Source organism: Polyodon spathula, chromosome 3, assembly GCF_017654505.1.
Source record: "Polyodon spathula isolate WHYD16114869_AA chromosome 3, ASM1765450v1, whole genome shotgun sequence".
In the NCBI taxonomy this organism is placed as follows: Eukaryota; Metazoa; Chordata; class Actinopteri; order Acipenseriformes; family Polyodontidae; genus Polyodon; species Polyodon spathula.
The window spans coordinates 34,669,342-34,694,621 of record NC_054536.1 but is presented as its reverse complement, the minus strand read 5'-3'; the positions used below and the strand labels follow the sequence as shown (position 1 = coordinate 34,694,621).

General features: G+C 36.7%; 1 protein-coding gene across 1 annotated transcript; it reads left to right on the top strand.

Moving 5' to 3' along the window:
• The first annotated feature begins 1,868 nt into the window (after positions 1 to 1,868).
• Positions 1,869 to 24,960, top strand: abhd5a (abhydrolase domain containing 5a). The gene is made up of 7 exons (XM_041245121.1): positions 1,869 to 1,959; positions 14,982 to 15,067; positions 17,702 to 18,074; positions 20,347 to 20,501; positions 22,047 to 22,158; positions 22,646 to 22,832; positions 23,175 to 24,960. The coding sequence occupies exons 1-7, from the start codon at positions 1,928 to 1,930 to the stop codon at positions 23,262 to 23,264; spliced, it is 1,035 nt and encodes a 344-aa protein (XP_041101055.1). The 5' UTR covers positions 1,869 to 1,927; the 3' UTR covers positions 23,265 to 24,960.
• Positions 24,961 to 25,280: the final 320 nt, after the last annotated feature.

Genomic DNA, 25,280 nt, shown 5'->3' with positions numbered 1-25,280 from the left:
TATAGGCGGCGCCACTAGGAGGAGCTGGACCAGCCAGGGAAGGCCATGACAACAGGAAGTAGGGCAATTCAGAAGCGGAAAAGTGGACACCTGGAATAAAAGCTAGCCAGCCAAGAGACAGGGCTGTGAAAAGGACTCAGGGGTGTGTGGAGCCTAGTGTTGCAGTGGAGGGCCCCCTGGTGGGACCAGGATTCAAGCTCAAAGGAGACCAGGTATAGTGCTGCTAAAACTATTTTGGGGTACGAGGGCAACTGTGTTTGGGGGAGCATTGTGTGATAGTTACATGGTATTGTGTGCTTATAGTTTTATAGGGTTTTAGTGAAACCAGTGTATTGGTTAGAAACCCTTTATTTTTTTTTTTTTATTTATTTATTTTTTTTTACTATTTTAATAGTGATTTTTATAGTATTGTACTGTTTTAGGGTGTCACTTTTAAGGGAGGGTTTTTCTTTCTTTTGTGTTTTATCACCAACTGTCTAAAAACTTGAAACGTGAGGCTGTGAGGCATACTGTACCACCTGCTCCAGTTACTTTGGGATCCGACTGGCAGTAGAGTACTAACTACTGACCAGACAACAATAATATTACGGAAAAGAGACTTTTCATACAGTGTTTCATTACAAAAATAAAATACAACCAAACAGTAATTAAGCTAAGCTTATTAATTAAACAAAGTGCCAACAAATCTCTAATGTTCTCAAAACCAAATCATATATAACTTCAACACCCCATACACCAGGGGGCAGTGTGATCTTGGGGAGGCTAAAACAGAACTCCACAAACACAATATGTATACTTGTTTCAATTCTCTTTTTAACCCAGAGGGTTGCACTGAGATTTGTTAGTTTATAGTCTTCTATTAAACCTGTATAAAATGCCACGTATATTCTGTTCTGGTTATTACAACCAAACAGAAGCACTAGACAACCAGCAAACAATGTTGACAGTGATGAAAACTAGACAAAACTCACAGAAACAAAACAGTGGCCAACACGTCTCCTAAAAAGACAACAAATATGCTTTCATAAAAACAAACAAATATGCGTAACCGCAAAAAGAACACAGTTCCGACAGTTTACTTCAAACAAAACAACAACTACGTTAATTTGATTATTTATTGAAACCAAGTAAACTGTCTGAAATAATTAAAAAAAACAAAAACAAAAAAAAAAAAAAAAAACGTTACTTCGGGTGTCACTGTTTACCCTACAATATCAATAAAACTAAATAAAAGCATTTAGAAACAGGGGAAATCGGAACATAAAGGGAGAGAAAGAGAGAGATTATCTTGTTTTAAATGTTACCGTCAATAGTATCAGGGAGACACCACTAAAACAATACCCTTTATTGAATCTAAATAAATTAAACGACGAAAACACTGCGTGTAGTTTTACACTGTCCTTACAAACGTACCACCATGTGTTCCTGTCAGGCCACTGCATTGTGATTGGCTACCATATTCTTAATAAAACAATGAATAATCCTCTCCCAAAACCGAAACCCTAAACCTAAGGTCAGTGTCCTATACTGCAGCCATTACACATCTAAAGGAGTTCATGTTAGGCAGTGAATAAGCGTTTTTGCTACTAAAAACAAAGTGACCCGAAGTGCTGACGTCCTCAGTTGTCCTGACAGGAACATTTCGTGGTACCTTTGCAGCACTGCTATGTTTACATTGGTTACAGCGCTCTCAGCGACATGAATATTATCACCCAAGATGAGAGGGCAGAAATCTTACTCGACTGCACACTGTAAAATCATCTGATTGGCAGTCTAGTGTTATCTATAAAGTTATAAGATCCAATCTAATCCTATATCTATGGCAACCACTGTTGCCTGGCTCTGCACAGTGACGCTCGCTTACCACGCCCACCTTTAAGACGTGTAGGGACATGACGTCACCCCAAGTTTCATTCGCTTGAGAAAGATGGCCGATGACACAGTGTCAGTGGACAGCGGGTGAGTATAGCTGAGTTTTGTAAACAAATATGAAACGTACATGCTTGTGTACCAGACGCAAGTACCGATGAGTGGACCTTCTGAAACCGACACAGAGAAAGCACATTGCAGAAGTAGGCGAGATGAGTGCGTCAGATTGTTGTTTCTTTACAAATTTATTGAAATGGGTGGTGGGGCCGCATTACGGCTGACTGAATTATTATTTTTTTTAACAACAACACAATGTTTGACAGTAATGATGGTGATAATAATAAGTTATGGTTTAGATTTATAAATTACACCTTAGTGATTTTAGCGTTTTATTTTTAATATTTATGGCGACTATTTTTTTTTTTTGTTAGCAAACACTGTTTGAGATTGCCAAATATTACTGACATTCGTCCGATTATCTCCAGTCATGTTTACAACTGTTTGAAAGCGTGAATATCCTGGTACAAGAGCTCACGTGCACCCCCAAATAAAAACAACAAACCGCACAGTTGCAAATACATTGACTGGAGCTTGTTGCGTCTATTGTATTAATGTCAGTATAACAGATTGAGTAGCTGTGTGTTTTTCTGGAGTCTGATGTTTGCATGGGACATCATTTATTAGTTTGCTCTGTGTTACACCTGGCCCCATCTAAGCGGTACGTTTATTATGTTTCTAATCACCCCACTGTAACTTCAATCGTTTATATTGTAGAATACTCAATATAGATGTTTAAATTCAAACAGTGTTGTAATATTAAAATAACATTTCTATATTTCGCTGTCCTGCTACACTCTTTGTTTTACCTGGGTACACCTCAAGAATTTAACCAGGGGTGACGTTTTTAAAATAAATAACTAAATAAAGGTTTGTAGTTTTATATTGGTTCCATGTATAGTCAGTCCTACTGTTTAAAGTACTTAGAGATACATCTTATAGAAATGTAGGTCCCCATGGTAAGAGAGGCAGTGGTAGAAATTAGTCTGCTTTAGACAGGAACATTTTTGAGTTGTGTTGTACTATACACACCAAGCAACATCATTCAGTTATACCTGTTCATATAGCATGTTAGGTGTATGTCAGTTGGAAGTATTCTAGCAGTAGTACTAATGGTGTTAATATTTGTAGTATATTACAAGTTTATGTCCTTGCTAGAAGTTCTGGGACATAAATGGCACTGGTAGGCAACATTAGTACAATTATGTGTTTAACGTTTGGTTGTTCTTGTTGTTTTTGTTTGTTTTAATTAACTAACCAATATATGTCAGGTTGATTTCAATTGCCTGAATACACTACAAATTCCTTTTGTGTTAATGTATGTGAAAAATCATAACCACAGTCAAAATGAATCCTTAAAAATAGTTCTTTGTGACTTAATGGGTTGGATTATTTTCAATCTCCTCCAGTACAGTGGTCAAAAGTATACTATGATGCTAAATTATGAAATGTGCATAACTTAATCTCTATACACGGTATCATTTTAATATACTTCCATAATGTACGTCCATATCTAGGGACCTATGAAATCCATTTTATTATTTTGAATTTTTGGATTTACTTTTTCCTGATTTTGGATTTTTCAGTTTTACAAAATCTGTAATTTGCTAGTTTGTTTTTTTATAACCACAAGTGTTTGATACATTGACAGCAATAAGGAAGCTAGAAATGTATGAAGAAATATGACAAAAAAACCTTTCTAAATGGTTTTAATCAAAGTGATTTCAGAAAAAAGGGTACAGATTGGCACAATGTAGTAGAACTAGGAACATTGTAAATTAGTAGTTTTTAGTAGTATTTCTTTTCAACAAAAACTAAACTATAACATTTCAAAATAATTTAATGTTTTCATTAATAATTAATGACAAACAATGTAAATGAAAGCCTAAATATTTTGATTTATTCTAATTTAATAAAAAGGCACTTAGTAATATCTCACTGAGAAATTTGGAGAAAAAATGCAGCAACTAAGCACTACATTGTGCAGTAGTCATTACAGTACTATTTGCTCAGAACAACTTGTAGGTAGTCGTTTTCCCCCAAGTGATAACGGTAGCTAGCAAGAGAAGTGGCATGAGAGGCAGCGATTTTTTAAACTTAAAATCTCGTTCGTGTATGGTGGCTGAGAGGTGCAAAAATAGTGTTTTCATTCGTTCCCATGACGTTTGTTTCTTGAAGCCTCTTGTCATATATTAAATATATACATATATATTTTGATTGTTTAACTGATTCTGTGGTAATGTCCTCGGGTGCCTAATTACTTTCTTTTTTCTCTGAATTCCGCAATTCTGTCCATGTTCTCTGCAAACATGCATTGGTCAAAATGTGCCCCTTTCTACAGTATTTCCAAATAAATACTGAACTAAGAAAAAACCATTTGGCAACATGTAGACGCTGTTTGTAATTTTCAAAAATGACAAATCAAATGGTGAACATGGGCTGTTAATGGAGGTTGCATATATATATATTTCATATTTCAGCCTCATGCTGTACATTTGGCTATACAGTAGAATCCTCTTATCACATGTCATTGTTAAGTTGTGCAACTATGGTCCCCATTCTTAAGACCATTCACAAGTTAAAACCATTATAAACTTGTCATTTTCATACTTTCAGCAAAAACTCCATATCCCTAAAAATAAGACAGCTATGAAAAGGCTGATTCTGGTGATAATATGATTGCCTAACAGACAAGCCTGATAATTTAATCACATTGTAAGATGTTGTCCCTGGAGCCATCTGCTGATTTGGCGTGTCTGTTTTTTTTTTTTTTTTTTTTTTGTAGAATGAAAGTAAGACCCAGTTAGTCTCCCAGTCAGTAATAGGTCAGTGTTCTGTTTTTTATAATGCAAGTTGTGAAATCGAGCCTCAAGGAATTTAAAGCATTAGAAAAGGAACTTCACTGGAGTCAGCTTCCTTCTGACAGACAAAAATGTGACCTTGTGAAAGTCAAATGTTTACTGACCAGGGCTCTCCAAAACTTTTTCCCACTGAGGGTCCAGAACTCAAAACTAAAAAGGTCTAAGGGAAGTTTTGGGGGTCCCAATAAGTAGTGTTACCAGATTTGAAGTGAAAAACTAGGACACATGTTTTTGTTTTATTCTTGACCTTTCTGCTGTGTTTCAGCCATTCATTATAATTATTTTAAGTTTTCGGGGGAATTTTGTTAATGGCACGTGTGCAACACAGCATTTTTGGGTTACAGGTGCCAATGTCGCATAACCTCAAAAAGTTGCCATAACAAATTATTACGCATGGCAGAAATCCATGTACTTGAAAGGGTAGTGTTTGTTGTTTTTTCTTTTTCACCGATGCGACTTAACCACGCAAATCACATAGTCATGTTATTGTTTGGATCCAAGCACTTGCTAATACAGGCGTCTCTAGTTACTGTAGCTGAAAGGGCACTGCGGACATAATGGCTGTTACTAGTCAGACATACATTTTAAGGGACATTGCGACAATTGAAGTGCACCCATGACAATTGCCTCATGGCCAACGTTGATTTGTAGCCCTGTACATATATATAAAGGGTTAGAGATTAACTTTTTGAGAATAATTGCAATAAATAAGGTACATACAACGTGTGAACAAAATAATTGAAGCAAATTGATTTTTGTTTTATTTTGACAAAAAAAAACCCAATATTACACTGTTTGCATCAGCAGTGGAAAATGTCACCAAAAAAAACAAAAAAAACAAAAAAAAAAACATGGCACTGACAAATATTAACTGTTTATCTCAAATTATTATATCCATTTTTGTTACATGGAATTCTGGTACGACATTTCAGTTAAGTCAGAAATTGACTCCACATCTGAACTTCAAAACTGTCAGGAACGGGAGAATGTTCTTTGGCCACATTTTGAAAAGTAGGACACCTGGTCCTTACACTGTTACTGTAGCAAAGATTGACTACGTAATCTGTGATGCTGGGGCTGTGCTGGATGATACGAATCAGGTCAGTGACAACTGTGGAATAAAGACGAGACCTCCAGTCATTTTCACTCTATTCATTTCACTGAAACCCTGCTTGCATTCCACAGTTGCTACTGGCATAGTGAGCAGCAAGTCAGTAAGCAATAGCAAGTTGCTGCATATGTCTGCACAGTCTGTGTATGTCTGGCCATGTCAGTCAACTGGTGTGACAATCTTTGATTCTCTTGGACAGAATGGACTTCAGAATAACCCACTCATCCATTTAAATAGTTGCATCTGCTCCAGCATGTCTCGGGCACCATGAAGTCTTTGGGTGCAGTTTTGATTTATTTAATCTCTAAAAGCTGCCAGATATTCAGAGAAGCTTGTGTTAAAATGATGGTTAAAACCCTTAAGGTACGGCTAAGGAAAGGTCACGTGTGCGTGATGAATCATTACCGTTTTGCCAGTTTGCATCCATCTTGCGTAGTGGTGGGCGATAGCCTCAAAAAATATATCATGACGTCTTAGATGTTCAAGAAGATATACAATATAGATCACAACATATTTAGCATTTTGTGGAACGTTTCTTTTGTTTGCGATTGTACGTTAAAATCTAAAATTAGAAGTACTTTTAACCCTTTGCGGTCCTACGTCGGACCAGGTCCGACATTACAATTTCCCCTTTCCAGTCCGATGTCGGACCCTGTCCAACATCATCAAAAGGACGTAAAGCATAGGTCTCTAGTCGTTTTTTTTCCGGAAAAAGCAGAAAAAAACCTTTCAATGGGCGAGTGAGACCAATAGGAGCCGAATGAAGCCGAAAAAAGGGGGCGTATTTGAGCAATACACATAGTCCCTCCACCACAGTGATAACACGGACACCATCAAAGGTGATAGCTGCTACCCCATCCAGCACTTAAAGAATATCACGGACATTTGCAGAGCTTTTTGTGATGTATAGTAATAAAATAATGACTTGGATCGCATTATTGAGGAGTTTGGTGATAAAACGAGTGATCAGGAGAGGATTTATCAGTATGCACATCTATGAAGAGGTATGTGAAAAATACAGCAAACAAGGGGAGAGGCTTGGCTGGAGATGCAGTACTGATGTCCTTTTACCATGCCGTGCCTTTTAAACCTGTTTTACTCTGCAAAAAATATTTTAAACAGCGTGTGTAAAATAAACAGTGCTTGTGAAAATAAATTGAACCAGACGCACCTGACAAGCACTGAATAAATGGACCGCTAAGGGTTAAAAGCTGCTTTTATGTAATATTACAGGCCCAAAACGCTTCTAACACTACATTTTAAGTCTTTTGCAAAACGTAACAGGCGTTCCTTTCTAAGATCTTTCATGTATTAAGGCTGTGACTGAGAAAAAAAAAAAAAAAAAAAACATTTTATCACAGTAAGTTACTTACTGTTTTAATACATTGGTGAGAAAAAAGAAAAAATAATCTATCAATTATTTAAAAAACCTTTCCTAGTCCTCCCTTAAGCAGCTACAATTGAGAATTTTTTATATCATGCATGACACAAATATACTGAAATTACATTCAAAATATTATGCAAGGGCAGTAAATGTAATGCAATCGTTTCATATTGCTGTACTGTAAGTGGAAATAAAAATGAATCACTTGCCCTGTAGGTTTACTTTGTCAGTCCAGGTGTGCAAGTTCAGCAATCTGCTGATCTTGACAATTGTGTCATTCATTACAACAAACCTTGCTTCCAAAGTAGATTGTCAATGAACTTTGCCCTTAAAGAATGGAAATCACCTGTGCCTCCTGTCAGTACATGACCATGAAATCTCTCAGGAGAATCCCTAAATATAGCTGGACTTGTACTCTAGAAGAACAGCAGTATTTGCTGTCGTGCAGTCCTGTAGTTCACCCAAAACAGCAACCCGTTTCTGCATCAAGCAGGATAGCTGAGACATGATGAAGAATGTCCAACAGGAAATGTGCAAAGGTGACAATGCTGGCATTCTGAAGGGAATTCCGGAACCCAGTGGCTGCTATTTTGGTAAAATAAATAGTGACATGAGTAGAGTATTCATTTTGATAAACAACCTGGCATATTTTGGTGTGTCTTTCAGTGTCAGTTCCAGGCAATGTGGGGAAACTGTGACTCCCCACTAAAAAAACATGTTTGTCACAAAGATATTTAAGAACTGCAGATTGTTTTCCAGTGTTAACACAGGCACCATCAGTGGTGATTGCAATACGGTTATTCTTCTGTTTGCTGTCCTCTCCGGGCAATGCTACTGATATTCCATGGTCCAGGGCTTGCAAAATGCCCTGCATAGGTCAGCTTCAAAAACTCTCTTATGTCTTGCTGAACTCTCTTAATAGTATCTATCTTAAAGTGTTGCAGCTGTGGGGGTCTGCCATTTGAGGAAACCATGTACACATGTTGCTTTTTTTCCTTATCATGAGTCAGAGGAAATGTAATGCCCGCTTTCTATCATAATTTGTCAAATTAAGTCAAAAGGCTGTCAAATTAAGTGTTATAAATAGCAGTGGTTTTGCATAAACAATCACCTTGAGCCTTGTTTGATCCCCACCAGTAACTAAGGTTCTAGGGGTCGCGGGGACCCACGTCTTTTACACATGCAGGGTTTGTCAGGACTCTCAGGTTTGCCGATGTCTGCGTCTCTGTGACGCGCGCTTCTCTGTCTGATTCGGGCAGCCCCATGGATTATTATTATTATTATTATTAGTGTTATTATTATTTTATCATGCAGGTAATGCACCTGCTTTGTGTGAGGTTCAAGCTTCAGAGTGTTAACTGGCTCATACTCTGCGTTGTAGTTCCTGCTGTGGGGAACTGGAAAACATGGACCTGGGAATGCTTGGATTGGAGTGAAATGAACCTATACTGAGTTGTGTCCCTTTGACATGACCACCTGTGTACGGTTGCTTGTTTTACAGAAATCCATTTCAAGTTGCTGACGGCTTCCAAAGCATAAACAATTGTGTTTGAGATGTTGGCGGCTACTGACAGGAAGAAATGTCTCAGAAGTTTAAATGATTTTTTCACTGTCTTTTGTAATACTGTTCTCTGTACTGTAGTAATACTGCAAAGTTTAAGGTATGTACTGGTTGTTTGGCAATTCTTGGCAGAATTAATGGTAGTTCTGACAATGTGTACAGGCGATTTATTTATTTATTTATTTATTTTTCAAATGACCTTAGCCATAGAGCATAGGTTCTTAAACTTTTCTACCTAAGGACTCGCAACTATGGCTCATATTTAATAATGCAAATAAAAGAATACTACTGAAAAAAATAAACTAAAAGTTTAAACCCCAGAGAGTGAAAAACTATAATAAGATGCTTTAATGGGAGCAGTAAGGTTCTTGGAAATTTACTACCAGCATGTCAATTATTGGCTCAGTCTTTTTGATAAGGCCACTCTAAGATGATGCTCTCGCCTCAGTCAGTTCCTATACTTGTTGTTCAAGTACAGTGGCTTGCAAAAGTATTGACTCCCCTTGGCATTTTTCCTATTTTGTTGCCTTACAACCTGGAATTAAAATTGATTTTTATTTGGATTTCATGTAATGGACATACACAAAATAGTCCAAATTGGTGAAGTGAAATGAAAAAAATAACTTGTTTAAAAAAATTCTAAAAAATAAATAACGGAAAAGTGGTGCGTGCATATGTATTCACCCCCTTTGCTATTAAGCCTCTAAATAAGATCTGGTGCAACTAGTTACCTTGAGAAGTCACATAATTAGTTAAATAAAGTCCACCTGTGTGCAATCTAAGTGTTACATGATCTCAGTATATATACACTTGTTCTGAAATGCCCCAGAGTCTGCAACACCACTAAGCAAGGGGCACCACCAAGCAAGCGGCACCATGAAGACCAAGGAGCTCTCCAAACAGGTCAGGGACAAAGTTGTGGAGAAGTACAGATCAGGGTTGGGTTATAAAAAGATATCCGAAACTTTGAACATCCCAAGGAGCACCATTAAAACCATTATTAAAAAATGGAAAGAATATGGCACCACAACAAACCTGGCAAGAGAGGGCCGCCCACCAAAACTCACGGACCAGGCAAGGAGGGCATTAATCAGAGAGGCAACAAAGAGACCAAAGATAACCCTGAAGGAGCTGCAAAGCTCCACAGCGGAGATTGGAGTATCTGTCCATAGGACCACTTTAAGCCGTACACTCGACAGAGCTGGGCTTTACAGAAGAGTGGCCAGAAAAAAGCTGATGCTTAAAGACCAAAAATTAAACAAACGTGTTTGGTGTTCGCCAAAAGGCATGTGGGAGACTCCCCAAACATATGGAAGAAGGTACTCTGGTCAGATGAGACTAAAATTGAGCTTTTTGGCCATCAAGGAAAATGCTATGTCTGGCGCTAAATACAGGGAAATTCTTGAGGGAAACCTGTTTCAGTCTTCCAGAGATTTGAGACTGGGACGGAGGTTCACCTTCCATCAGGACAATGACCCTAAGCATACTGCTAAAGCAACACTCAAGTGGTTTAAGGGGAAACATTTAAATGTCTTGGAATGGCCTAGTCAAAGCCCAGACCTCAATCCAATTGAGAATCTGTGGTATGACTTAAAGATTGCTGTACACCAGCGGAACCCATCGAACTTGAAGGAGCTGGAGCAGTTTTGCCTTGAAGAATGGGCAAAAATCCCAGTGGCTAGTTGTGCCAAGCTTATAGATACATACCCCAAGAGACTTGCAGCTTTAATTGCTGCAAAAGGTGGCTCTACAAAGTATTGACTTTGGGGGGGTGAATACTTATGCACGCTCAAGTTTTCTGTTTTTTTGTCTTATTTCTTGTTTGTTTCACAATAAAAAATATTTTGCATCTTCAAAGTGGTAGGCATGTTGTGTAAATCAAATGACACAAACCCCCAAAAAATCCATTTTAATTCCAGGTTGTAAGGCAACAAAATAGGAAAAATGCCAGGGGGTCAATACTTTCGCAAGCCACTGTATGACAATGCTGAGAATCCAGGTTTACACAAGTAGCTGTTTCCAAACTGTAAAAGAGTATTTATAGCTTTTTTAGCTAAGCATGAAAAGTTTTCCTGCTGCAGATAGGAAATCCAGAACTTAGTGATTGTCATTGCTTCAAAAAGCATTTTGCTGCTGCCATTAGCTTGCATTGATACTAAAGCTTTAATCTCAGCCAGACCTAAACCCAAGTCTGAGGATGTAAGGGAATTCCCATTCCCTTCAATAAAGGCAGAATGTATAGGGAACATGCCATATTCTCTCAGTACCAGTTTAGAATGCAGAAATTGTGGGCGTGCCATAAACCAATGAATGGAATCTTGGTGAACCAGAACATTGTACTCCATGCCCTGAAGACCCAAGTTAGTCATTCAGATTTCTGAAAATGTCCATTAAATATACAAACATTGACAACCAGCTGGGGTCAAGAATGTCAGACTTCTTTCTCCAAGAACAACTTGCACCTCCTCCCTCAGTTCCCACAATGTATCTAGTACCCTCTCCCTGGACAACCATCTGACCTCTGTATCGAACAGCAGATGTTCATGGGGAGCCCCCATCTCTTTACAAAGAGCATTGAACTGGCTTGCGTTGGACATCTCTTAATCAAGTTTATTAGTTTGACAACTGAATCTAACACTTCCCAGATTTAATTGCAATGACTTGGATACCAGGGCCTCTCTGCACAAAATACAATGGGTCACTGTTGCATCCGGTACGTTTTCGAGCATGTGCAATAAAATCAGATTTACAACCCGTCAGCAACATCTGTGTAGATCCCTACACAGCCACGTAATTCCAACTGCTAGTCCTTCAAGTTTGAATCCACAACCCTGAAAATGTCTTCTCCCTTAGTGGTCTTGTCTAAGTGGTCACAAAAAATAAATTCCTCCTTGAATATCTCCATCACACACACTCCTAACAAACACCATTAATTGAGGCAGTCCAAATACATCTGTTGATTCACCCAACTGCGGAGTACATTTTTCGTATTCTCGGATTTTCACTACAACTGTTTTATGAGTATCACAAGACATGTCCTGAATCTTTCTTCCTATCGTGTCGTTATACATTAGACATTCCTTGGCTGTTTCTTCACCTAAAAGACTTTTCCAGATGTCTTAAACAGAAGGCTTGAGAAGATTCTCTCCTATAGTGTGAGTTTTCGGCTATCTGCAGGCTAACTTGGAAAGAGGCTTTTAAGGCAGTCCAATTTCCTTGAAATGACTGAAATAACACATTAATAATATAGCACAGTAAATGTATACCAATACAGCATATGCCATTGTATCTTTGTGTTGTTATAGAAAGAATAAAAATATATTATATATATATATAGATATATATATTATATATATATATATTATATATATATATACTATATATATATATATATATATTATATAAAAACTTTTTGCGGAAAGAAGTATACATCTACTTAACAATTAAATATAACGTATCGCTGGATTATTGAATGCAAAAAAGGCTACACATAAATCTGATCAAAGATCTGTGCTTGTTCAAAGCTCATGTGACTTAGTAGCGAATTTCAGGAAAGTAAAATCTGTAATGTGGAATAATGTTGTAAAAGTTAGTTACAATTGAAAAAGCACTGCTTAAAAAAAAAGGAATAGAACACTGCTGATTAAGAGGAACACATACTGTGATGAGAGAGGGAGTGAAATTCAAGACAGTACTGACTGAGTTTGGTTTATTTTTGGGGGGAGTGGGCATGTATTATTACTACAGTATTATTTTTACAATAGTTAACCGTTTTGCTTTTTTGAAGTTGTGGTAACATTTTAAATAAATAGTGAAATGATTGAACACACTTTTGCAAATATTCAAATATTTTATGCAAGATAATTCATTTTTATTTTTAAAATGAAGTTACATTTGGGGGTAGTACTTACTTGCTGTAGGAGGGGTAGCTATTTCACTGAAAAGCAAAGTGTAAAAGTATCTGTTCGTTATAGTTTTGCCAATCAAATAAATGAATCTCAGATAATAATAAACAACAACCAGAAACCTGTCATTTTTTTTTTTCTGGTTGCGACCTCAGAATGCCTGTGATTTCTATTGATTTATGAGCTGCAAGGGTTCAGCGTAAAAACACAAGGCACCACAACATCATGAAACATCAATCAGTACGATACCATTGTTTGGCTTAATTATCATTCACACTGGTGTTGCTTTAAAATAAGCTGCTTTCAGGAGACCTAACAGCTGTTCATCACTGGAGATAGAGCACTCTCCATTGCTTTTGCCATTGCCTCACGTAAAGTTGTTGCTACAGCAGAAGAAAAAGGTGCTTTTATTTTTAACCAGCTCTCCATTTCGTTTTTTTAACTCTTTACACATTTCTGCCTGTTTTTCACTGTTTTCATTTATGTATGTTTAACTACTGGATAGTTTGTATTGCATGCACGTAACATATCAAAAGAAAATTTCCTTTCATGCTATGTAAGTTGTAAGGTGTATGATTAAACAATTATACCAAACAGGTGCTTATGATCATCAATATATAGGCTGAAAGACAATCATTAACTGAAACAGAAACAGCTGTGTAGGAGGAATAAAACTGGGTGAGGAACAGCCAAACTCAGCTAACAAGGTGAGGTTGCTGAAGACAGTTTACTGTCAAAAGTCATACACCATGGCAAGACTGAGCAAGGTAGTTACAAGACACAAGGTATTTATACTGCATCAGCAAGGTCTCTCCCAGGCAGAAATTTCAAGGCAGACGGGGGTTTCCAGATGTGCTGTCCAACCTCTTTTGAAGAAGCACAAAGAAACGGGCAACGTTGAGGACCGTAGACGCAGTGGTCGGCCAAGGAAACTTACTGCAGCAGATGAAAGACACATCATGCTTACTTCCCTTCGCAATCGGAAGATGTCCAGCAGTGCCATCAGCTCAGAATTGGCAGAAAACAGTGGGACCCTGGTACACCCATCTACTGTCTGGAGAAGTCTGGTCAGAAGTGGCCTTCATGGAAGACTTGCGGCCAAAAAGCCATACCTCCGACGTGGAAACAAGGCCAAGCGACTCAACTATGCAAGAAAACACAGGAACTGGGGTGCAGAAAAATGGTGGCAGGTGCTCTGGACTGATGAGTCAAAATGAGTGTCTGAATGAGTGTCTGCAGGCAACAGTGAAGCATGGTGGAGGTTCCTTGCAAGTTTGGGGCTGCATTTCTACAAATGGAGTTGGGGATTTGGTCAGAATTAATGGTCTCCTCAATGCTGAGAAGTACAGGCAGATACTTATCCGTCATGCAGTACCATCAGGGAGGCATCTGATTGGCCCCAAATTTATTATGCAACATGACAATGACCCCAAACATACAGCGAAAGTCATTAAGAACTATTTTCAGCGTAAAGAAGAACAAGGAGTACTGGAAGTGATGGTGTGGCCCCCCACACAACCCTGATCTCAACATCATCGAGTCTGTCTGGGATTACATGAAGAGAGAGAAGCAGCTGAGGCTGCCTAAATCCACAGAAGAACTGTGGTTAGTTCTCCAAGATGTTTGGGCCAAACTACCTGCCAAGTTCCTTCAAAAACTGTGTGCAAGTATACCTAGAAGAATTGATGCTGTTTTGAAGGCAATGGGTGGTCACACCAAATATTGATTTGATGTAGATTTTTCTTCTGTTCACTCACTTTGCATTTTGTTAATTGATAAATATAAACTATTAACATGTCTATTGTTGAAAGCATTCTTACTTTACAACATTTTTTCACACCTGCCTAAAACTTTTGCACAGTACTGTGTGTGTGTGTGTGTGTGTGTGTATATATATATATATATATATATATATATATATATATATATATATATATATACACACACACACACACACAACACAAACATGCTGATGCCTGTAGGCTTCCATCAGGAGCAAAGTCACTGTTCAGAGGACACTTCAGTGATATCGGGAGCAACATGACTCGAATGAAGAGACGCTTACCAGGACGAATAAGTTCAAATAAATACATACATTTTATAGCTAAATTGGGGAAAGACACTTTACATTTATGAAATTTATGGATAGCCTTAGAGGACAAGTTTATAAAAATGTTCATTATTGAAATTCTTGTGTTAAATGTATTGTCTCAACTGAAACTTTATTTTGTAGGTCCTGGTGGATTTTAAGTTGGTTGCCCACATGGTGCCCTACTTCCCTGTCACTTCTGAAGGACGCAGAGGATAAGATGCTGGAATGTAAGGGTTTTTTTGTCTTCTATTTTAAAATCAAAATAGGAAAACATACCATGGAAGATTATTTTATACTGCAATAAAGAGTTTGTGTAAAAACCCATAAGAGGGGAGGATTTTTGTATCAATTTCTGTCTTTTATTCTTGTGTGTCAGGGGTGAGTACAGTTTTGACAATGTATTCTGAGCTTACTATCAGGGGCATGGGGTAAGAGACAGAATTCCAGAGAAATCTCACAGTAACCCATAACACCGGTGAAAACTTATCGTGCAAGGACGAAAACAACTAGAGTCATGCTGTCCTGTTTTCCATTCTCACGGTATATTGTCTGCTTTTTGCCTGTATGTTATCGTTTTAATAATAACATATATATGGACATAGTTTGTATTTCAAATTCTGCACATATCTTGTGCTTGAGCAATTAAACCCTTATGTATAAAGGATGAAGCAACCCAGCGTCCAGGGCTCGGGTGTACATCCTACTGAGACCGGAACCAGCTGCTCTGTTTGGATTCTGTTACTACAATAAACTGCATTATGTTGACAAGAGTTAAAATTATATATATATATATACACACACACACACACACACACACACACACACACACACACACACACACACACACAGTGCCTATAGAAAGTTACACCCCCTTTCAAAATGTTCACCTTTTGTTGCCTTATAGCCTGCAATCAAAATTGTTTTTCTTTTCATTTATCTATATATCCTACCCCACAACTTCCAAGTAAAAAAAATATTCTAGAAATTTGTAGAAAATTAATTAAAAATAAAAGCTGAAATAGCTTGGTTGGATAAGTGTCCAACCCCCTTGTAATTGCAATCCTAAATTAGCTCAGGTGTAACCAAACGCCTTCAAAATCACACACCAAGTTAAGTGGCCTCCACCGGTGTTAAACTGTAGTGATTCACGTGATTTCGGGACAAATTCAGCAGTTCCTTTAGGTTCCCTCTGCTGGTTAGTCCATTTCAAAGCAAAGACTCAACCATGAGCACCAGGGAGCTTTCAGAAGAACTCTGAGACAAAGTTGTTGAAAGGTACAGATCAGGGAATGGGTATAAACATCAATGGCCTTGAATGTCACTTGGAGCACGGTCAAGACAATTATTAAAAAGTGGAAAGTGTATGGCACCAGAAAGACCCTTCCTAGATTTGGCCGTCCCTCCAAACTGGATGACCGAGCAAGAAGGAGACTGATCAGAGAGGCTACCAAGAGGCCAATGGCAAGAGCTACAGACTTTTATGGCCAAGACTGGTCAAAGTGTGCATGTGACAACAATATCCCAAGCACTCCAAAAATCTGGCCTGTATTTTGCTCAAGAAAGCCCACCTTGAATCCTGTTTGAAGTATGCAAAAAAACACTCGGGAGATTCTGTAGCCATGTGGCAAAAAGTTTTGTGGTCTGACGAAAGTAAAATGCAACTTTTTGGCCTAAATGCAAAGCGTTATGTTTGGCGCAGCCCAACATAGTGCGTCACCCAAAGAACACCATATTTCGTATTGGCAGAGACTGGGGCACTTGTCAGGATAGAAGGGAAAATGAATGGAGCAAAGTACTGAGAAGTCCTTGAGGTAAACCAGCTGCCCTCTGCAAGGAAGCTGAAACTGGGCCAGAAGTTCACCTTTCAGCATGTCAATGACCCAAAGCACACAGCCAAAGCTACACTGAAGTGACTAAGGAACAAAAAGGTAAATGTCCTTGAGTGTCCCAGTCAGAGCCCCGATCTAAATCCAATCGAAAATTTGTGGCATGGCTTGAAGATTGCTGTCCATCAATGCTCCCCAAGGAATTTGACAGAGCTTGAACAGTTTTGTAAAGAAGAATGGTCAAATATTGCCAAATCTAGCTGTGCAAAGTTGGTAGAGACCTATCCCAACAGACTCTTAGCTGTAATTGCTGCCAAAGGTGCTTCCACCAAGTATTAACTCAGGGGGGTGGAGACTTATCCAATTATGATCTTTCAGTTTTGTATTTTTAATTTATAATATTTTTCTCAATAAAAACTTTTTTCCCCTTAATAAGTGGGAAAAATCCTCATTTAAATGACACTCTGAGGCACTGACACAACAAAATGTGAAAAAAGTTCAAGGGGGTATAGAATTTCCATAGGCACTGTATGTAAACATAAAAATTATAATAAAAAAAACTCACTTTCCTGTAACATAGGCTAATGTTTCCCCTAGATAATTTCTGATTGATAGGTGTTCAGAAGAGAAGACAAAGGCTGTTTCCAGCAGAATCATCACCAGTAATCAATATTATTTTAGCCTTTAGTCTGTTATAATCTGCAGATGTGATTCTGGATTTGAATATCAATTACCTCTTTTCAGCTTAAACGCTATAGTAAAATATACCAACGGTTACGTGACTGCACTAATTTTTATAATGCATGTTGGCTAGTCTTTGGTTTTATAATGTGGCGTATAAAAGGAGAGGTGCTGGTTATTTGTGTCTTCTTTATAGGGAAGGGAGAGGAACCATAAATATTATAGTACCTGTTTCCTTGATCAGTTTTTAAGAGTGAAGAATTCCAACTGACTCAAAATTCAAAGAAAATGAACCTTTTTTCAGCACTATTCTGCGTATATGCTTAACGGACACTTTTTCGTTTATTCTTGCAGCTATTACAAGCAAGTTTTCAAAGCACTATATTTTAATATCCAACGGAAACAGAATATGGACACTATCATTTAATGGGAACATATCCAGTAAAACCCCTCTTGTGCTTATTCATGGATTTGGAGGGGGAGTGGCCCTGTGGGCACTCAACGTTGATGCCCTTTGTCAACAGCGAACTGTTTATGTTTTTGACCTGCTGGGCTTTGGGAGAAGTAGTCGGCCACACTTCAGCAGCGATTCAGAGGAGGCAGAAAACCAGTTTGTGGAATCGGTAGAAGAATGGAGGGCAATGGTGGGTGTAGAGACAATGATTTTACTGGGACACAACCTGGGTGGATATTTGGCAGCTGCGTATACACTGAGATACCCGTCAAGGTTAGTATAACAAATGGCTATTTTCAGAATGTATAGAACACATAGTTTCATTAATGCCAGGGGTTCAGATTACTTATTAGTTTTTTTTTCCATGAGTGACAATCACCAATCCCCATTTGATGTGGTTCTCATTTGACTTACCGTTTTTCTCACTTTAGTTTAGTAGATTTAGTTTTAGGATCTTAGCACCTAAGTTGAGCCCAGGGTGATTTTTTTGGTCATTAATGATTAGCAATTCTGAACTCAGCAGATCCAAAAAACCCCAATTTTGCTTGTTCTAGCAAAATCTGAGACAGGCAACAAAATGCCCCTTTTCTGGTTGAATTGTCATGGGATGACCCCTACTATTGGTTAAACATACCTTGTGTCTAGTGTGTGTATGTGTGTTCATAGTAAATCCTCGATTTTGTAACACATCAATTACATATTTTTATAAGAGAACTAATCAACCTAGATAAAACTCTAAACTATCAATAATAAATGGTCTTGCATCAACAAAGCAATTTATATTTCACGTGCGGCTATGGCTGGCTTGTTTTTATTATTGGATAATGGATACCATGGAGCATATGTTCTTCATAAAGGTGTAATTCCTATAATGATACACTATAGACACCTTTGGTGGAGTCATTATAATACTTAATAGAAATACATAGCCTAATTTGCATTGCTCCAAATGTACATTTTTTCCGAGACATTTGTCTGTGCAGTATAAAAATTATCAATGGGGCAAGATGCTCTTTATTGATAAAACAGCCTTTAATTAAAAACTGTATATTGCCTAAAGAGAAACGTAGATTAATTATTGATCAATCCCGTGTAAAACAGGCATACTTTAGCTGCTTTTTCAAACAGATGTGATTCTATAATATGTGTGCGGAAAATGCATTTTCTTTATTAAAACCCGGACACTTCAGGCAGCAATGGTGTCAGCAAAATTTCCAAGTTCCGCCTCCTTCAGCTTTTCCCGTGACCCAGCCAGCTGGTTGTAAAATGTCGAAATTTTGTGTTTTTAAAAGCGAAATTTTGACTTTAAAAGACGAAATTCCTAGTTTTATTTTTTTTCTCATATGGACCTTTTTATATCATTTGGACAGGTGATTCATTACATTAGAACTGGAAGAATTTAGGGTATACATTGAATGCCTTCTATTTCATTGAGTTTGGTTAGTGATCTCAATTCACTGTATTTTCTAGATGTACATTTTATTAAAACATGAAAAGTTTAAATACATCTGTGTATAGAAAGAAAACATAACACAATATTTACTCTGTTGTACAGGTTATTATGCCAACTTTAACTCTCCTATTAGGTTTCAGGTCTATTTGACCCAACTCTGGTTTCTAATTAGCTTAGCTAATTTAGCTTAATTACCTATTTAGTGTGTATATTAAGTGTTGGGATTTGTAACATATATCTGAAATAATAATTTAAAAAAAAATAAAAATAAAAAAAAAATTAAAAAGTGCTATCCCTCTATTTAAAGAATATTGTGTATTCTTCACCTAGACACATTAAAGAAAACTGAATTCAATTACTTGAAATGTAGGTACAGTGCATTTTTCATGTTTATTGTGTCATTTTATCGCCTTTTTTAACAACTTTATTTTGCAGCGAGTTTCCTAGTAAAATATTGCAAGTTCAGATTGCTGAGGTTGTCTCCTTTACCTTGATATACAATGTTTGGGGTATTATGGTTCTGCAACTAAAATAAATGATTTTTAAAATGCAATGATTGTTATTTTAATCTGTTTTTTCTTACCTATTTTAATCTGTTTTTTCTTTAATCTGTTTTTCTTAAGATTACCAACAAGATTAATTCAAATTCATTAAACTGTTGTTTGCATTGGAGCAAAGCACTTTGATAATCAATATATACATGAATTGTGAAACCAGAATTGCCCATCAATGCATCAATACATAGTATCATTTGATCACATCGATTGGCAAACATCTTTTTTTTTTTTTTTTTTTTTTAAGTGTATATTTTGACTCTGTTTCCTCTGCCTGCTTCAGTTTTTACTATTCACACTATACGGCCATTTGGATTGATTTTTATTAATGTTATACCACTACGCATAAATGAACGGTGGAAAAAACATTCATTTATATGTAGTGGTATAAACTTAGTGTTATTTATTAGCCTTATCTTTTGATTATGTTTTTTATGTTTCTAATTTTCAAATCTCACCCTCTAACCCCATCCCCCCAAGAAGCAGCAACATAACATGGCACAGGAAATAATTCCGAGGTCTGTACCTTTTGTCCTAGAGTAAAGCATCTTATATTAGTGGAACCCTGGGGATTTCCTGAGAGACCAACCAACCCCGATCAGGAGCAGCCTATTCCAGTCTGGATTAAAGCCGTTGGGGCATTTCTGAGTCCATTTAACCCACTAGCTGGTCTCAGAATGGCTGGCCCTTTAGGTAATTCTGGCATTATATTATATTTGTTTGTTTATCTATCTGTTTTTATTTAGTGGGTCCAGTTAAGTTATTTACCCTGTTTTCTCACCTATTTAAAATGAAATGTCCAACCCAGGAGGATTCAGGTACAGTAGGGTACCTCCGTTCCCACTGTCTAGAGAATTGTTCTTTTCAACCAGCATATCTAACAGCATATGTGCCCAGCAACTCTGTCAAAAAACAGACGCTACACAGTTTCTAGTTATATGCTTTACATACTTAACTACCAAAAGCCAGTTTGTTTGCATAATATACCTGATTATACCTGACTAGTAAGATCTGATTAATGATTTAGAGATGTGCTTGTTTTAAATCCATGCACTTATTCCTGCATACTCTAAGTTGCAGAGTGCTCTTTTGTAAACATATTCTAACGCATGATACTAAAAGTTTGGATACCATATCTTTGCAATTTTCTACTATCAACTGTTCTTTATACAGCATAGTCACAGCAAACTGGATCATTTCTGTTGTGTGTGTGTAACCTTAATGATTACACTATGAAACCAAACAAAACATTGCTTTTAACTACATTTTAAATACAGTAAAATTAATTACTTTTAAAATTGTTTTAAGTTTAAATGATGCTTTTTTGAGAGATGATGGTGGGGGAGGGGGTGTAATCTTGATGTTTAGAGATGGTTGTATTTACGAGATTTAAAAAAAACGGATCAAATCCGGGGTCACTGGAACCGGATTATGAGAAGGTGCTTTTCTAAGTGGATCTGGATCCACAGATCCTTAATCTTGATCCGGTACTGGAGCAGTGCATGGCGTGACCAGGGAAAGTAACCGATGAGAAGTGACCCCTGCTGTCAAATTTGTATAAAGCCTGAGACAACAGTAATGTTACGAAGAAATGGCAAATGGATGGACAGATATAGAGCAGCCTTCATTCATTAAACAATGTAAATCCAAATTACTGTATCTTTATGTAAACAAGAAGAAAACTCACCGTAGCTATGTGCTATTTACTAATGTCATTATATTGATGTTTCTAACTGTGTCTACCTGCAGTTTAACTTTTTATATTAAACATGTTTAAAGTTTATACACTGCGGTTTGAGGTTGAAGCTACATCTGCATCTTTTAAGTAGACGAAGCTGAAAGTACTTTTTAAGAAACCCCCTTTTCTTATCCCAACACAGTACTAGTATAATTAATAAAACAACTTGTATTTATTTTACGTATTTAAATTGTAGGAAAACCCCAATTTTCTAGAAATATATATTTAAGGGCAATTCTCATACCTCTCATCAAATTTGCATTGTGCTTTGAGATAAAGAGCACATTTTAACATGAAAATTGGAAGGTCTCAAACCCTCCACTGGTAAAAGTAGAGTTTGGGATGAATATATATGATGAACAACATTAATCTAAATCTAATGCCATGGATTGGTAGTTTTTCAACCTTTTGAGTGGCATAAATGTAAAGCCTATGCTGGCTCAAATATTGCTGTTTTTTTTTTGTTTTGTTTTGTTTTGTTTTTTTTCCAATCCACACAGGCCCAAGTCTTGTTCAGCGATTAAGACCTGACTTTAAAAGAAAATACTCCACGTTGTTTGAAGACAATACTGTGACAGAGTATATATACCACTGTAACGCACAGACACCTAGGTAAGTCCCTTTTAAATTAGCCAGTTGCTTTTGGTGTTGGGCTGTCCCAGTATAATGATATTTATAATTATATGAAGCACGGGATTGAAGCTTGATGAATATTGCGGCAGATTTGTAATACCTATGGCATTAGAATAGCTCTCTGTTGTTGTCTATACAGAAAACCTATTTTAAATATTTTTTTTCAGCATTTACTATAAAAGCACATTAAATAAAGTTTTTTTTTGTGCATAATTTTTTTATGTTCAACAAAAGTATTGGTTCATTTTGTATCACATAAAAAATTATGTAGCATGTGGTAATACATGAAAGTTTTATTGTGAAGTGTTTCCACTTCACAAGGCATTCTGTAAGATTATATAAATACTGAAGCAACAGTGGTGGTATATTGCCTGTGCCCAGTTAGTTTTCTTGTTTTTAAATACCTATATTAAGAATGTGGTGTTTTTTTTGGGGGGGGGGTTTGTTTGTTTTTTCATTTGTACAGCGGGGAAACTGCTTTCAAGAATATGACCATTCCATATGGGTGGGCAAAGCGGCCCATGCTGCATAGGGTTGGCCTTATTCAAGAAGACATCCCTATTACAGTCATTTATGGGGCACGCTCCTGTGTAGATGGGAATTCTGGGAAGGCAATTAAACAACTAAGACCAAATTCACACGTGGAGACAGTAGTAAGTTATGTTGCCATGTTGTGTTTTTTGTTTGTTTATTTTTAAATCAATTCAATTGCAGTATTACAGCATTTTTTTCAGTCAAATGTAATTGTTTTTATATTGAACCAAAGGTCAAGTGTCAGATTTTCATTTTTTGCTTTGGAATGTTCATTTATGGCACACACATATATTGCTTAGAAGAAAGTCATGTAATAGCATCTAAATGGCTACATTTAAAGTAAATCCTGTTTATCTTCAATAATAATTTATTTTTACCATCCAAAGCAGTGCAGAATTTACCAGGACATGGCTGCTTCATATTTAGATTGTAGTTTTATTTATTTACGTTTTCTCCCCCAGGCAATCCGAGGTGCTGGACATTATGTCTATGCCGATCAACCTGAAGATTTCAATCAAAAAGTCATAGAGATCTGTAACTCTGTGGAGTGAAAAGACTGAATCTCTACTGAAACCTGCAGTAATCACCACTTTAACGACTGAATGAGAGCTAAACTCACCAGCATTAAATTATTAAAAGGCAACCTTCAAATCATGCACAAAGGAAACCGATTTCTCAGACATATTTTGAACACTTACCAAGGATTTCATGTATACCCTCAAAACTGGAAAGTGCCTTTATTGTACAGTGTTTTAAATAAGAATACTTTTAATTATGGATTCTGTTTTTTTTTTTTTTTGGATGTCTCCTAAATTAAAATAAGGATATGTCATTTTAAAATGTTGGTGTGGGCAAGTAGGCGGATTTAAAAATAATTATTATTAAAATTGTTCTGTTTTTTAGTCAGCAAGCTTCGCTAAAATTGCTTCTGATGAATTTCTGTTCCTGCTCTACATTCAGTATATTTCTTTAAAATAATATGTTTGAGTTTCATTGTCCCTTCAGCTAAATCTGATGTTAAAAAATAATTATATATGCTATTACTCCTGCAATAAGATAATAAATAAATACGTGTTTATAATGTCCCCCTCTGGGGTTATTTACACTGGACCATAATGATCCTGTTTAATATTGTACAGTTATATAATTTAAGGAATTTTAAATAACTTTTCTTGTTTGGTTGTTTTCATCAAATATAATGTCATACAACAGCATGTTGTCAAATATAGTACCAGTAAGAGTTAACTGTATTTTATAAATTCATTTTTGCACACATAACATGCTAGCAAATTCTGCCGCTAATCAAAGCAGTATTTGTCAATAGATACATGTGCCAAGCATATCCATCAATAATTTTTCATAGTAATCATATGTTTGAATTGTATTTTTTGTTGTTGTTTTATTCATAAATTAAACTGTGGTTTATTCTGTATTTGCATGTTCTGTGTGATGCAGTAGTAACACATGCATGTGTTATGACGTGGTCATCCTACCAATAGAACAACGGGTCTGAATGGGTTAATAGTTCAGGCCTATTTGCCAGGTATTATTGTAGCTCAATTTTGTAACAAGTCAGATATTGCTGTTGCTTTTCGTTTGTGAATTAGAATCAAGGGGTTTATCCTGCTGCAGTGTTTTTTTAAATGGTATACCAGTTAGCCTTTTATCACAATCTAATTTGCAATACGGTTACTCACCCTAAGGAGTTAATTATAAAACCAAGCACAATTTTGACAGAAAATTTAACCCATACTTATATTGCAACCCTGCAGCCAGAGAATTACATTTATATTGCATCCAGAACCAGACTGCCACATTTATGTGTGTATGGGGAGCATGGTAGGTAAGTGGGGCTTGCGAGATAGAGATTTACAATACTTTTTTTATTTTTTTTTTATTTTAAACTCTCTTGCTCACTAAAAGTTTTTTAACTGGAATTCGAATGTCTGGAAGTAGTATCCTTCTAACATGTGGAACTTTTGTTAGAATTGTAGGACTTGCAGAGTATTCAAGAATGAGGACAAAGATATACCTTGGCCAATGTGGGTGCCAAGTAATATTGTTACTGTGTGAAGTAAGGGAAGCTGCAGAGGGATTTGTAGTCAAACCTACAAAAATGGCAGGGATATTATATTAATTTGCATCATATTTAATTTACTTTTTTATTATGCTGTGAAGTGTGTTCTTTGTCATTACTATTGTTATTTACCAAGCATGCTATTTTATTCCATTAAAAATTTCCTCTTTCGACGACTTCCAAAAGCTACTTTTCTGAAGTAAGGTGGTTAGAAAACTTAGTTTTTACAGTTGCACACCAATAAAAGGGACATGAGTACACAATAGAAAGGCACAATAGACTTGTAATAAAAAATATGCTCAGGCTCTCCGTTGCAAGTTTAGTACTTTGTGTATTGATAATTTATTAATCAATCTGTAATTAGAAAAATAAGTTCCGCCGTGCATTATACTATATTTATGCAAGGTTTAAAGCCCCTCAGCAGCCAATCAGCGTGCAGCATCTGAACATTCTGTTTTATATATATATATATATATATAAACAAACCATC

What these genes read in the sequence shown, in the direction of transcription:
- abhd5a (XM_041245121.1), top strand. Translation starts at nt 1,928, where the DNA reads ATGGCCGATGACACAGTGTCAGTGGACAGCGG. An exon ending in ACAGTGTCAGTGGACAGCGG is followed by an intron (nt 1,960 to 14,981) that starts GTGAGTATAGCT and finishes TTTATTTTGTAG; the next exon opens with GTCCTGGTGGATTTTAAGTT. An exon ending in TGTAACGCACAGACACCTAG is followed by an intron (nt 22,159 to 22,645) that starts GTAAGTCCCTTT and finishes TCATTTGTACAG; the next exon opens with CGGGGAAACTGCTTTCAAGA.